The following is a 15,914-nucleotide window of genomic DNA, read 5'->3' on the forward strand; positions in this document are numbered from 1 at the left end:
CTTTATAGTTTTCATTCAAAGAGTTTTCTCAGTCATTATTTCTTCAAATATTTTTTCTTCCCCCCCCCTGCCAATTTTGTATGTATTAGATTTCTTGGAGTTATTTCACTATTCACTGGTGCTCAGTTCGTTATGTAAACTCTCTTTTCTATGTTTCTTTTTTTTTAAGTAACTCTCTCACTGATAATTTACATAACATAAAATTCACCCTATTAAACTACACAGTAGTTTTTAGTACATTCACAAAGCTGTGCAACCATCATCAGTATCTAATTCCAGAACATTTCATCACCCCAAAAAGAAACCACATACCCATCAGCAGTCACTCCCCAACCCACTTCCTCCCAGCCCCTGAAAACCACTAGTGTACTTTCTGTCTCCACAGATTTGCCTCTTACGGACATTTCATACAAAAGGAATCACACAATATGTGGTCTCCCTGCCTGGCTTTCTTAACCCAGCATAATGTTTTCAAGGTTCATTCATGTTGTAACATGTATCAATACTTCATTTCTTTTTATTGTTGAATAACCCATTTTGTGGATATGCTATCTTTTTTATCCTTTCATCTGTTGATGGACACTTGGATTGTTTCCACTTTTTGGCTATTCTGAATAATGATGCTATGAGCATTTGTGGACATGTATTTTCATTTTTCTTGAGTATACGCCTAGAAGTGGATTTGCCGGTCATATAGTAACTCTATGTTTAATTTTTGATGAAGTGCCAGGCTCTTTTCCAAAGCTACTGGACCATTTTCCATTTCACTAATAGTGTATGATGGTTCTAATTTCTCCACATCCTCACTAGCACTTGTTACTACCTGTCTTTTTTTATTGTAGCTATCCTGGTGAGTGAGAAGTGGTATCTCATTGTGTTTGCAACTTAAATTTTCCTGATGATCAATGATGTTGAGCATCCTTCCATTTGCTTATTGCCCACTTGTATATCTTCTCTGAAGAAATGTCTATTCAGATCCTTTGTCCATTTTTAAAACTGGGTTGTCTTTTTATGATGCTATAGTGATTCTTTATGTATCCTGGATGCCAGTCCTTTATCAGACATACAAGTTGTAAACTCATTCTACAGATTGTCTTTTCACTTTCTTGATGGTGCCATTTGAAGTACAAAAGTTTTTAATTTTAATGAAGTTCAATCTTATTTCTTCCTTTGTTACTTGTGTTTTTGGTGTCATATCTAAAACTCATAGCCTTCACCCAGGATTGCAAAATTTTCTCCTATATTTTCTTCTAAGGGTTTTATAGTTTTATATATATATATATATATATGGCAAAAATTGTATTTAAAAATTTTTAAATTCCCCAAAAGAATCTACCAGAATCTAGAGTAAACATCATATATAATGATGAAATACTGCAAAATTCTTCTGAGATTGGGAAGGAGAAAGGATGTTTACTAACATCATTTCTATTGAATATTATACTGGAGGTTTTAACCAGTTCTACAAACCAAGAAAAACAGATAAAACACATAAGTAAAATGCATACAGATGAGAAAAGATAAAACTGTCATTATTTGCAGATGACATGATCTATACCTATAAAATCCAAAATAATAAATAGATAATTAAAATCAACAAGTAGTTTAGCAAGTTCACTTGATACATGATCATTACAAAACAATCTATTATATTTTTATATACAATTTAGAAATTTAAGTTTTAAAGTGTTACTATTTCTAATAGCATGAAAAACATCAAATACCTAGGAATAGATCTACTGAAAGATCTGCAAGACTTTTATACAGAAATCTATACAATTGTATTAAGAGAAATTAAATAAGACCTGAATAAATGGAGTAATATACCATGCAGATGGATTGGAATACTCAATAATGTGAATATGTCTGAACTCCCCAAATTGATATATCCATTCAATGTAACACCAATAAAAATTCCAGAAGGTACCTAATAGAAATTGATATATGGAAATGCAAAGAACCAAAAATAACCAAGGAAATGTTGAAGAAGAAGAGAAGTGGGGAGGCCTACTCTCTCTGATACCAAAACATTACAAACCTATCATAATTAAAACAGTGCAGTAATGTTGCCAGGACAGACACAGACCAATGGAACCAAACAGAGATTCTAGAAATAGATGCACACATACATGGGTGCTTCATTTTTTACAAGGGTGACATTACAGAGGAGTGGATAGAGAACAGTCTACAGTAAATAGGCTGGATCAGCTGATTATCCACATTGAGAACAAATGAAATTAGATGTCTACCTTACTCTATACACAAAAAGCAAGGGTAGGAGGATTCTAGATTTAAATGTGGAAAGTAAACCAAGAAAGCTACTAACAGGCAATCCTATATAGGAGAATATTTTCATGAGCACAGGTGGACAAAGATGTCTTAACACTAATCATAAAGGAAAAAATCATAACCTGGTTTAAATTAGGGATCTGTATGTCAAAAGACATTAGTAATATATATCAAAAACACAGGGTTAAGATTATTAGGTAAATGCCTCTTAAAAATAATAATAAAAAGATAAAAAGTTACCATCCCACTCAAAAATGATCAGAAACTCATAACTATCTATATGAGATTATCCATAGTCAATGAACATACTGATACATGTTCACTCTCAATAGAGAGTAGACATAAAGACAAATAAGATTTTTTCATCTAGCAGATTGGCAAAGATATGAAAAACAATAATTAAATTTAGTATTAGATTTGAGCACTCTCATAAACTCCTGGTGGGAATTGAAATTGGATACATTTTTTGGAGACTCTTTGGCAATGTATTTCAAAATCCCTAAAAATAATCCATGTATCCTTTGACCCAACAATTCTACTTCTAGAAATTTATCCTAAAGAAATAATTGAACCACTTTGAAAAAATGGATTTTCATCACTGCAATGCTTATATAACAAGAAATTAGGAGAGAAAAGAGGGGATTGGCTAAATATGTTATGATAATCCACATAATTAGACAATGACACTAATTTGAATCAAGAATCACCACCTAAGACATCTAAGACATCTAAGGCAGGATGTGACATAAATGAGAGAAGAAGCTCTTTGGCAAACTGGGCAGCACATGCCCCTCTTGGAGAAGGCAGCTCCGATTAATTGATGACAAGTAAGATGTGGGGAGGTGTGGAAGGGTGTCTAGTGTCATCAGAATACCCAATCTTTTAGAAGAAGGAGAAAATTAAATTTTTATGTGAAATTTCCTGATTTTTAAACGTTGTTTATTGTTTAAAATTTTTTTAAAAAGATTCAGTAGCCAAATAAAGTATGTTATTAGTGGACTAAATTCAATTCAAAGGCTGAGAGCCCCAATATGTATAGATATATATTTATTGACAGAAAGAGATCCATGATGTATTGTCTTTATTGTGTGAAAAGATTATTACAAAAACACTTTATATAATGTGATCTCACTTTTCTTAAAAATCAAAGCATATTTAGATGTATGTATAATCAAAGCATATTCAGTGTCTGAAGGGGTATAAATCTAAATGTTAATAGTGGTGACTCTTTTACATATCTCTGCTTTTGCATGTTTAATATTGATCATTAGTATTTTATTATCAAAGAATACAATAAAGTTCTTTTCATTTGTGGTTATAAAGGAAAGAGTTAGTAGTTCAGTTTAAAATTTTGAGAATTAAACTAAAAATCAAAACCACTGAACCAATACTCTTGCACATAAAATCAGACAAACCAGAATCCAAGTCGATTCTTCCATTTACTATATCAGTGGCTCTGTCAGTGACAATATCTACCACTATGCTTCAAATCCCCTTGGTAATGTAAAAATTAATAAACAAAAACAGAATTAATATCTACCATTACCTTCCTCGTATCATCAAAAGCTAAGCAGACAGAAGGAGGATTTTTCTACTGCAATACAAGTCTGGAAAGAAGACAGATGCTGGTAGGATGTAATAATGTAAAAAGTTTTGTTTTTATTATTCTATCCAGAGGGAGGACCATTCTCAAAATCTAAAGCTCCACCCTGCCCCACCCCTCACTCCCTGACTAGTAATCATACCCAGTGCAGTAGAGTAGAGAATGGCAGACAACCCATTGCCAGAAGTAGCATTAGATGAGGTGGAACCCGTATCATGTTCTCAAGGATACTTGTGTTTTGTTTTGGTTTTGGTTTTCAAACTCTATTTAAGCTAAAAACAAAAACAGTTCAGGAGCATTTGGGCAAGTTCCTAAGTGTGAGTGGAACTCCAAGGCAAGTGGAATAAACTAGGGAAGCCACGTTTAAGGATTGGCTTTGACCCTCAATTAAAGAAATTAATAATATTCTTTGAGCATTTTCACTCTTTATCTTCTCTTCCCACCTCTCTGTACCACCAGTAAAGGCATGGACTTCTCTGAATAGAATTCAGGGAGGTGAAGAGGTCCACAGGTGAAACCTACCAATTGGGTGATGTAAAGTGGGTTTTGTTTCTGTCTCTATCACCTCCTTTTTGTCATAAGGAGTTCAGATACCTGCATTCTACTATTCCTTTTACTGTGCAGGTTAAGTATAATGGAGGGTGAAGAAATTTTTTCAGGCAATCATAGTACCATTGGAAACCTACCTTAAAATGAGCTCATGAACCTCCCCAAGTGCCCAGTTTGAAACCCAAGGAGAAATTTCATCATTTTTGGTCCATGGAAATATCATACCCTTTGAGATATTTTTAATATAATATCATTATATGTCATTATTTTCATTACTTTTTCTCTTTTCAATGAATTCACAATAAAGGAAAACAATAAAAGTGTTGTTTCATATCTTTACTTTCAGTAATGTGCAACACGAACATAATAGTGTTAAGAAGTCAGAAATAACTCAACACAGTAGCTATAGAAGATGCTTATATTTGCAAAATGTCAACAATTATCTTCTCTAGGTTCCCCCAAAACTGGTGTATTTGTTAATCAAATTAATTAAGAAGCTTTTCAAAATAAAAGCAATGTTTTAAATAAATACATTTTCATAACCATAGAACATTTAGTTCTTCTGGAGGTAACAAACATTTTACACTCAAGTACTTTATGAAGATATTAGGGTAAAAATTATCTGGATGCAATTATAAATGTACCCTAATTAGTTTGTTTCTTTTGTGTGTAAGTTTTTGTTCATGTATTAAAATTTTATCATATTTGTAATGTTAGTTCTTAAATCACCACAAAGATGTTATCTGACCCACAGAATTTATATCAGCTCAACATGATAATGTGGTATTGTTTGAACAATGTCTTTCAATTTAAATTTAGTACAACAAATTATATTTAATCAAAGACAAGACCTCCTGGCTGCTCATGTCCATTATAGAAAATGAATGCTAGACTCCCGGTTTGGAAGAATGAGACCTTCCAGCGAATCTCAACCTTGAAATTTTATAACTGAAAATCATGTCACATCAAAATCCTAATTACAACAGAGCTCTCATTGTGTTTCAGAGTTCTGCAGAGGTGGGTATAAATTCGTTTATGATTAGCTTTTCCATTGAAATCATATGTTTGTTAAACAACTACCAAAAAACTGTCTAAAAATTGATTTTATTTAATAAATAGTTTAAAGACTTTCTAACTGAAGAAATGATTTTGCTGACCTCAGAAATTCTGATGACTTGTTTATCTTTCACCCACTTTTATTTCTACTGTGATTCTTAAGAATTTTCTAATCGATATTTAATCTATCAAAACATCTATGCATTGGCAAATTTGGCTTCCTTTGCTAATAACCTATGTTAAGATCTCTAAATTAAATGACAAAGTAAAGTAAACACAGTAACCGGTTATAGTAAGTGCTCTTTAGAATTTCAGATTAACAAATTTGTCCCAAAATGATAAAGTAATAACTTACTAAATGAATAATGCAACATAGAATAGATTTTCATAGGATCTCGAGCTCTCTTTCTCAATCTCTCTTTTTCTCTCTCTGTCACTTTCTGGTTCTTTCTTTGTCTCTCTCTGTCTCTCTCTGTCTCTCTCTCTCTGTCTCTCTCTCTCATACAAACACACATACACAGACACACACACGCTCCCACCCACATCCATACATGGGTATGTACACACATCCGAGAATTTTTAAACACCACTACTAAAGGTTTTAACTTAGATAAATTAACTACATTAAAATACTGACATTGTGAAAATATCTATGTCCAACACCCCACAGAGGGCATCTTTTTGTGAACTTCTAAAAAGCTGAAAGAAAGAAAACCAGAGAGAAAAACCGGAGTCCTCAAGGGGAAGGCTGGGTGTGCGTGTCAGTACTGCGCAGGGTCACAGCTTCCCATTCTCCTCGCCACTCTCTTTCTCCTCGATGGCTTCCAGGCTACGTTTGCTCTTGGCTTCTGCACCACTGCTGGGTGCTTTACTAAGTCCACAGGACAAGCACGCCAGCTGGATCTGCTTCATGTTTTCTATGGCTTCATTCTTGGCATTCTTCAACAGATCTCCTTGGCCCTACAAACAAGGAGAAATATACACCAAAAAAGAAAGTTATGGACCAGGCGTATCCTGAGTAACATCACTCTATATATTTGTGCTACTGCTCAGGGAGGAAATGGACCCAGACCCTCAGAGCTCACTTTTGCAGGGATTATCCCCAGGCTCTTTTCTGGCCCTTTTCAGTGTCTTTGCTCTTTAAGCCCAGGGCCTCAACTTTAGCCTTCCCAATCGGCTCTGTGGTTGCCAGTAGGCTCTTGAGATTCCTGCAATAAGGAATAACCCCCGGGGGGGGGGGGAGTTGTCCTTTGCATTTCTGAGGACGGTGAACCCGTCCCTCCCCACAGTCTGCAACTTTGCACACTGCTGGAACTCCTGTCCCACTCAGGCCCAGCATTCCTAGGCTTGGGAGAAAACAAGGAAAGAAGCTCTTCTTTAAAGAACTGAAAATTAAATCAGCCGCTCAGTGTACAAGAGCTTACAAATTAAAATATCTTCTGTAAAGTAAATCACATACCATTATGCTTGGTAAACTGGGTTTTTATACATTGGATTATCCTTACAATCTGCCTTTTAATAAATTATTAGTTACCCATATTCCTTCTGTCTTTTCCATCACCCTAAAGACAATGTTCCCATCTGACTGATGGAGGAAAAAAAGCGGGGGGGCTTCGGAGGCTCAGTATGTCAATCAAAACAAAAAGCAAATGAGGATCACAGGAAATCATCAGCTCTCAGGAACATCAGCACTTGAGAAAGACTTTTTCTCCTTTTTTTACTTCTTATTTTACTTCTTCATTAACAATGATCAAGTATATAAACTGATGCTGACCCAGGCACCCGAAGGACCAAGTGTGGGGAAGCCGGAACCTACTCCCATGGGGCACAGACAAAAGAGGAGATGGTCCCTCCTCTCTCCCCTCTCCATTACCACTGCAGTGCTGAGGTGACCCCGAACTGCAGAGGACAGTGTGGGAGGATGCGGACGCTGATGGCTGGAGAGTTCCTCCACAAAGCACAGACTCAGCAAAAGGGTAAGTCACCTATTTTAACCAACGTGCTCCGTGATACGCTGTTTAATTTGATGAGTCGTTTTTCCTCAGGGTGTCCGACGAAACACATGTTTAAAAATGCCGTAGCATATTCCATTCCTCAAAATCTACACAAGCACTTGCCAATCCTACCTATGTAATAATAGTGAAATCCTTCTAATAAAAGGCTTTAACTAAATGGGATACACAAGGATGGCTTTGCCTAATATTTTTGTTAAAGTGGACTTATCCCAATCACCTCAGTCACGGAAAGGGATTTTATAAGTGGACGTGGAAGTTTTATAGTCTAGCTTTCTCATGAGGAGAAAAGAGGCAGAGCCTGATGAGGTTTAGTGACTGACCCAGGGTCACAGCTGGGAAATGACGAGCTGGGACTAAAGTCCAGGTCTTGGACCTCAGTCCAGTGTCCTATTTCCCACACCATGTTTATAATTTAGACTAAGACTAAAGACTAGAGAATGAACACTCTGTCATATAAAGATGGATTTTCTAAAGAAAAATATTCACTATGCCAGCGGAATTTGGGAAGTCAGTTCTGAACAGGGATGAGTTCCCTCTGGACACTGAAAAACAAAGGACCACTTGGAAAAGTGCAATTCTTAAATGATAATAATAATAATAATACATATAAAATGCTTACTCTGTACAGGCACTCTTTTTTGTACATTACATATGTTCATTCATTCATTCAATTGTCACAGCAACCCTATGAAGATAGACACTTTTCTTATTCTCAGTTTACTGATGAAAAAAAAAAGCTGAGGCCCAGAGCAGTCCCCTTTCCCAGAGTCATGCAGCTACTTCATGGTAGAGCTGGGGTTTAAATAAAGTCCAGCAGTTGGCTCCAGAGTCTGCAGTCTTGACCACTATGTGATATGGCATCTCTTCAAGGAAAATCATGCACTCTCTCCAAAGCACATTAGAGCCTCCTATTCACTGTTACCCATGAAAACAATGCAGATATAAAGAAAATCATTGCTCATGTGGCAGAGTCTGACAGAACTTGGAGGTGTTATCTAGAGATTCGGGCAGATCAGGTGCACCAAGGACATGCTGGCAAGGACAAAAGTCAGGCTATCTTAGTTTTACTCTTAGCTCCAACTATTTCTCCCTGGGCCACTTGCTCTTCTGTAAACATGAAAATAACCTTCAGCCTTCCTCACAGTGTTAAAGATTAAAGAAACAATGTTGAAGAGTTGTTTGTAATTTTGGTAATCACAAGTAAACTACGCTATAAGGTGACGTGAAAAGCAGGTATCACAGTCTACTACTATAATGAATATCCTGGCACTGTACAAATGTTAATATATAAATTTTACTAATCTGTCTAAAATGCATTGGCGAGAGTCTGTTTTGCAGAGATAGGTATATTGCCACTGGTTTTACAAATGGAAAGATTCTCTTAAAAACCAAACTGTATTAATAAAAAGATCAGATCCACACTCATTTTCAGTGTTACTTTTAAGAGATCATTTTCCTTTTAGTTCTAAACGTTTCATTAAGCATTTTAAAATTGCAACAAAAGCAAAATTGGCATCTTCCCTAATTGCAAGAAAAGAGTGAAACGTGCAAGCTGGATGCCACTAATGCATAATGTTCTCCCCTCCCCTTGTTCTGCAGCAGGTTATGAAACCTATCTGATTAATCAGCCAGAATGTTGTCTCATCAGTTCCGAGAGGTGGCATGCAAGCCTGCATGCCAGACTGTGCCAGTTCCGGTACACAGAAGTCCCTCTCTCCAGAAAACAATGGCCAATTGGAGAAAACAGTTTGTGCCAGTGCACGAAAACACAACTACATCATCTCCTGATAACCAGGAGACACCATGTCCTGGCTGAACCACACAGGCAGAGAAGAAATAGAAAAAGAAACTCAATTGTTAACTAATAGAAGAAGACAAAATCAAAGACTAGTTTTACAATTGAATTTTTACATTTTACATTGAAACATTTATGTAAAAAAAATTTTTTTTCCTGTTCTTTAAAGAAGGAAGAATAAAGGTCATCTTTCTGTTCTGTGGCCCAAGGAATCCACTCCATGAATCCTCCCCTCTTAGGATATCAGAACCAGGAAAGACTCATACCAGGCAAAACTACAAAAAGAGTGAAATTTATTGTTAACAACCCCCATCCTGGCATTCCTTTTCAGTACTTTTTCCCATTTTATGTGCTGCAATTTCCCCTGGCCAACAAGCATCCGTCTCTCGACTCTGTTACGCTCCCTCTCAAACTCCTAACAAGCCAGCCTATATGGTATCTCCTCTGTCAAATGTTTTGTCCTATGTATCATTTCCTACAAGATGTATTAGGTATTCAAATCAGCTGATCAATTTAAAGGGATTAGTGTGTTGTGTGTATTTAACGAGTATTGTAACAGACGTTTCCAAAGAAATATGCTCAAAAATTCTCCTCAAGTAGAGGTCTTGGGAGAGGAGAGGAGAGAATTTTACTTGGTGTTATATAATATTTATATTTATAGAGTTTTCATCATATTTATAGAGTAACTCTTGGCATCACAGAAAACCATAGAGAGATCACTATAGAGATTTTGAATCTAAAAATTAGTGATGATTAATGAATATTTAAAAAAGAGATTAAGCAGTCATAACCAAGTCCTTACAACTGCATTAGATTGCAATTAAAACACATTATCTAAAAATCAAGAAATACCTGATACAATTTAGACTGTAAATGGGCTTGCTGTACAATGCCACAAGTTTTATTACTACTAATAAACTTATTACTGACAGTAAAATATCATCACAACCCTACACAGAAGCTAACATTTATTGAACACTTAATAAACTAAGTATAAGCAAATTTGCACAGATTATCTCATTATATTGTAACTGTAAAAAAACTGGAATTCTAAATGTAAGGAACTTATTAGTTATATATTTGGAAGTTATCTATTAAGAACATATTTTATTATCTGTCAAAAGACATTCAGGATTTTTATTATTCCTCTTCTACTAAGAAAGGCAACTCCCTCCCTACCCAACACTGTTCAAAAATAATTTTGACTACATTCTGGCAGAATAACTTACAAAAGACATCCATGATTCCTTTACACCCATTTTCCCATGAACTGCACTATCCCTTGTGTTATTAGTGCATAAAAGAGCAGGAGGACATCATGACTAGTGTCCTTGTGACATGTGAAGGAAATACGTGGGTTGTCTCAGAGCACACCACAAATATTTAAAGAAGCTAATTGAGACTCTGGGAATGGATAGACCCTCACATATACACATCTACACACATAAACAAATGTAGCTCCATCTCCAGACAGACTTGTATGGGTATTTTTCAGCACATACTCAAAGGCAGATTGATTCCCCTGATATTCTTTCATGTGAGAGTCCGCACCTACAGCTAGTGTCAATAGCTATGAACAATACTGTAGTAAAAGTCAGCCACAGACAGCATGGTGGAATTAGCAGCTCTTTATTCGTGCTAGCTACCATTTGTTGGACAAAACCATGTGATGGTGAGTTGTACCCTACTACCATCTTACTATTTCAAAAACCATGCTTTTTGGGAATCTCGTATTATCTGAAGAGGCTAAATGTTTTGTTGCAAAGAGGTAGGAATGATTTCTACAATGTTCTTCATTTGACAAATTAAAATAGCAGATCAAAAATGTGGTGATGTCATAACAGATGTGACATTTCTAGAATATTGGGTAAAGCTCTGCAAAGATGGCCTGGAGTTCTTGCTCTCCAGAACAAAAGCCTAGCCATGTAGGGTTTGGAAACAAGATGTTAACAAGAGTTATGGGGCACAAAAGTATAGCTATTAGGAGATTCATGGACAAAACAACTTAATTGCAAAATAAATAGAAGTTTCCATTGCATTTAATTATCAACAGTCAGATTTATTATTTTTCAATATTTTGGCAACCAAATATTCCAACTACATTCTACTAGTCAGTTAAAAAGTTGAATTTTAACTCTATGAATTCTCAAGAAATATGGATGAATAATCGTAGACAGTTTTGGTCTAAGAGCATTGGATTAATGGAGCCAATGTTATGGAGCCATATGAAGCCATACGTTACTCTTCGCCTAAAACTCTGAACTCAAAACAAGTTAACACTGTTTTCAAATCTTTATTACATAATGCAATAAAATTATTTTATTCTTAAAGGAACAGAGAGGGGACTACACTGGACATGTTCACCTGACCCATTGTCTTTTACAATTTTATATAAAGGTCAGGTTTTTAAATTAGTTTCGTGACTGATTTATTTTAGTATTGTTCATAAACTCCAATTAATCAAATGTTTCTGAAGACTGTGGAAACAGAAAATAAATAAGTCTTTTTAATACCTGAGAATCTAATTCTGAAGGAAGACTAGTTTATAAAATGTAGAAGATATTTCAAAGAAATTTTGAGAATAATTTAATACCAAGGAGAAGACAACATTGCAAAATAAAGCAGAATGACATGTTTAATAAGCACAACTATACAAAAGGCTATAAAAAGTTTGAAGCTAGAATCTGTTGAAATTCAACATAATGAAAATTATATTTGAAAGTTAAATTTGAAACAGATCATGGTGCTAGATATGTAACAACAGATTCCTAAAAATTCATGGAACTCTACACCACAACACTGAATTTTACTACATGTGAATTAAAATATAAATTAAAATTTTAAATCTCAAAAAAAAGAAAGTTAAATTTGAAAACATATGCTTTAAGATCTGGCAAATAAAATCTTTTTCCACATTTCTTTTTCAAATAATATCCTGCATTGTTACAATATCCTCCTCATCAGGAAATCTTGACTAACTTGAATGTTGAAGGAATAAAGAACCTTATTTACTTCAAAATGGTAACTAACTGTGTCTTAAGCAGAAAACCTTTGCATTGACCATGTTTTTTAAAAATAGTTTTTAATATAGAAGAAACCATCTTTGTGTTGTTGAGTATATATATATATATATATATATAAATGAAGTCATTTAACATTATTTAAACACTAATCACTAATAATTATAATTATATCATAGAAAGAGAATGAAACATAAAAATCATGATCATCTCAATAGATGCATAAAAAATCATTTGACAAAATTCAACATCTTTTCATGATAAAAACTCTCAACAACTGGGGCGCCTGGGTGGCTCAGTCATTAACCGTCTGCCTTCAGCTCAGGTCATGATCCCAGGGTCCTGGGATCAAGTCCCGCATCGGGCTCCCTGCTCCGCGGGAAGCCTGCTTCTCCCTCTCCCTCTCCCCCTGCTTGTGTTCCTGCTCTCGCTGTGTCTCTCTCTGTCAAATAAATAAATAAAATCGTAAAAAAAAAAAAAACTCTCAACAACCTGAGTATAGAAGGAATGTACCTCAACATAATTCAGGCCACATATGACAAGACCACAAGTAACATCATAGTCAATGGTGAAAAGTTGAAAGCTTTTCATCTAAGATCAAGAACAAGACAAGGGTGCCTACTCCCACTATTTCTATTCAACATAGTACTGCAAATCCTAGCCAGAGCAGTTAGGTGGGAGAAAAAAGAAAGGAAAGGAAAGGAAAGGAAAGGAAAAGGGAAGGGATGGGAGAAGAGGGGAGGGGAGGGGAGGGGAAAGAAAAGAAAAAAAGCAAAGAAAAGAAAAGAAAAAGGAAGGAAGAGAGAGGAAAGAAGGAAGGAAGGAAGGAAGGAAGGGAGAAAGGGCATCCAAATCAGAAAGGAAGTAGTAAAATTGTCTCTGATTACAGATGACCTAATCTTATATATGGAAAGCCCTAAAGACTATACCAAACAACAGTTAGAACTGATAAATGAATTCAGTAAAGTTGCAGGATACAAAATTGACATGCAAAAATCAATAGTGTTTATCAGTTAACAATAAATGATCAGAAAAAGAAATAAAGAAAAAAATCCAATTTACAATATCATCAAAAACAATAAAATACTTAAATTTAACCAAGAAGGTGAAAGATCTGCATACCGAAAACTATAAGATACTGATAAAAGAAATTGAAGAAAACACAAATGAATGTAAAGATATCTCATGTTTATGGCTCAGAAGAACTAATATTATAATATCCATGCTACCCAATGTCATCTATAGATTCAGGCCAATCCCTATCAAAACCCCAATGGCATTTTTCACAGAAAGAGAAAAACAATTCTAAAATTCATCTGGAACCACAAAAGACTACAAATAGCCAAAGCAATCTGAAAAGGAACAAAGCTGGAGGCATCACACTTCCTGATTTTAAACTACACTACAAAACTACCGTAACTGATATAGTACAGCATCAAAAGCACAAGCAACAAAAGCCAAAATAAACAAGTGAGACTACATCAAATTAAAAATCTTTACAGCAAAAGAAATAATCAACAAGGTGAAAAGGCAACCTACTGAATGGGAAAAAATATTTGCAAACCATATATCCGATAAGAGGTTAATATCCAAATACATAAGGAACTCAATATATATATACATAGATATAACAACTCAAAATATTTAACAACTCAATAACAAAAAATAAATAATCCAATATAAAATGGGCAAAAGGCCTGAATAAACATTTTTCCAAATAAGACATACAAATGGCCAACAGGTATATGAAAAGGTGCTCAACATCATTAATCATCAGGAAAATGCAAATCAAAACCACAGTAAGATATCAAAACTACCTTACACCTGTTAGAACGACTATTATCAAAAAGACAAGAGGTAACCAGCACTGGCAAGGATATGGAGGAAAGGGCCCTTTGTGCACTGCTGGAAATGTAAATTGGTGCAGCCACTATGGAAAACAGTGTGGAGATTCCTCAAAAATACCAAAAATACTACTCTACAATCCAGCAATTCCACTTCTGGGTGTATATCCAAAGGAAATGAAATCAGGATCTGAAGAGATATTCACACTAACATGTGCATTACAGCATTATTTACAATAGCTAAGACATGGAAACAATTTAAGTATCCATCAAACAAACAGATAAATGTATATACATACATATCTATAGCCATCTTCTTTAATACATATATATATCTTTAATGTATCTGTATATGTGTAGCTGCTAATAACATTTAAAAAGATGTTATTTATATAATACATTATTCAGCTATGAGAGAAAGAAGCTAAACCTGCCATTTTCAACAACATGGATGCATTTCAAGGGCATTATATTAAATGAAATAAGTCAGACAGAGAAAGACGAATACTAGATGATCTCTTTTATGTATAATCTAAAAAAACACAATTCATAGAAACAAAAGTAGTTTGATGATTGCCAGGGGCGAGGAATAGGGAAAATAGGCGAAGGTGGTCAAAGAGTACAAACTTCCAATCACAATACGAGTAAGTTCTGGAAATTTAACGCACAGCATGGTGACTATAGTTAATAATACCGTATTGTATACTTGGAAGTTGCTAAGAAAGTAGATCTTTTATTTTTAAAGATTTATTTATTTATTTTGAGAGAGTGAGAATGAGAGAGAGAGAGCACATGAGAGGGGGGAGGGTTAGAGGAAGAAGCCGGCTCCCCGCTGAGCAGGGAGCCCGATGCGGGACTCGATCCCAGGACTCCAGGATCATGACCTGAGCCAAAGAAAGTAGATCTTAAAAGTTCTCACTACAAAAAGAAAAAGATAATTATATGAGGCAATGAGTGTGTTAACTAACTTAATTATGATAATCATCTCACTGTACATATATTACATATATTATATACTACCATAATAAATTAGTTAACACACTCAACACCTCATATAATTATCTTTCTTATATATATAATCCTTAAGCTTACACAATGTTATATATTAATTATATCTCAATAAAGCTGAAAAATAGAATAACAACAATATTAATAACAATCCAGTAGCAGCAGTGCTGACAACAGATACCATTAGTGATGGGTACTAGCACATTCATCAGTTAAACCTATTACACTGAGATACACTTGTTGACTGAGCTTAAAAAGAAGTACTGGGGCACCTGGCTGGCTCAGTCGGTGCAGCATGCAACTCTTGATCTCAGGGTTGTAAGTTTGAGCCCCACATTGGGTGTAGAGATTACTTAAAAATAAAATCTTTAAGGGGCACCTGGGTGGCTCAGTGGGTTAGCCATCTGCGCTCGGCTCAGGGTCCTGGGATGGAGCCCCAGGTCTGTGTCAGGCTCCCTGCTCAGTGGGGAGTGGGCTTCTCCCTCTGCCCCTCCCCCCACTCATCCTTTCTCTCTCTTTCATCTCATGCTCTCTCTCTCCCTCTCGCAAATAAATAAATAAAATTTTGAAAGAAAGAAAGAAAGAAAATCTTTAAATCAATCAATAAATAAAATCAATATTTAAAAAAAGTATAGAATTTAATATTTCCAAATCCCATTTGTTGTCCCTGTTGTATATTGTTCTGAGCTACCTATGTATGAACCAAGACATACCCATGACCTTCCTTTGATTTAG

At 35.2% G+C, this 15,914-nt stretch overlaps 1 protein-coding gene across 8 annotated transcripts in view; it reads right to left on the bottom strand.

The window, feature by feature from the left end:
• Positions 1-1,601: 1,601 nt before the first annotated feature.
• PLCL1 (phospholipase C like 1 (inactive)) overlaps positions 1,602-15,914 on the bottom strand; it is a 336,787-nt gene continuing 322,474 nt past the window's right edge. For 6 of the 8 annotated variants that reach the window (XM_025894007.2, XM_073880759.1, XM_073880765.1 and 3 more), the window contains exon 6: positions 1,602-6,457. In XM_025894007.2, coding sequence (XP_025749792.1) covers positions 6,275-6,457 — 183 coding nt within the window. In that variant the 3' untranslated portion in view covers positions 1,602-6,274. The remainder of the gene's footprint in view (positions 6,458-15,914) is intronic. The other 2 variants (XM_025894021.2, XM_073880744.1) reach the window with 1 other exon arrangement.

Source organism: Callorhinus ursinus, unplaced genomic scaffold, assembly GCF_003265705.2.
Source record: "Callorhinus ursinus isolate GAN/ISIS: 27379988/994484 unplaced genomic scaffold, GSC_fseal_2.0 scaffold2, whole genome shotgun sequence".
Taxonomy (NCBI): Eukaryota; Metazoa; Chordata; class Mammalia; order Carnivora; family Otariidae; genus Callorhinus; species Callorhinus ursinus.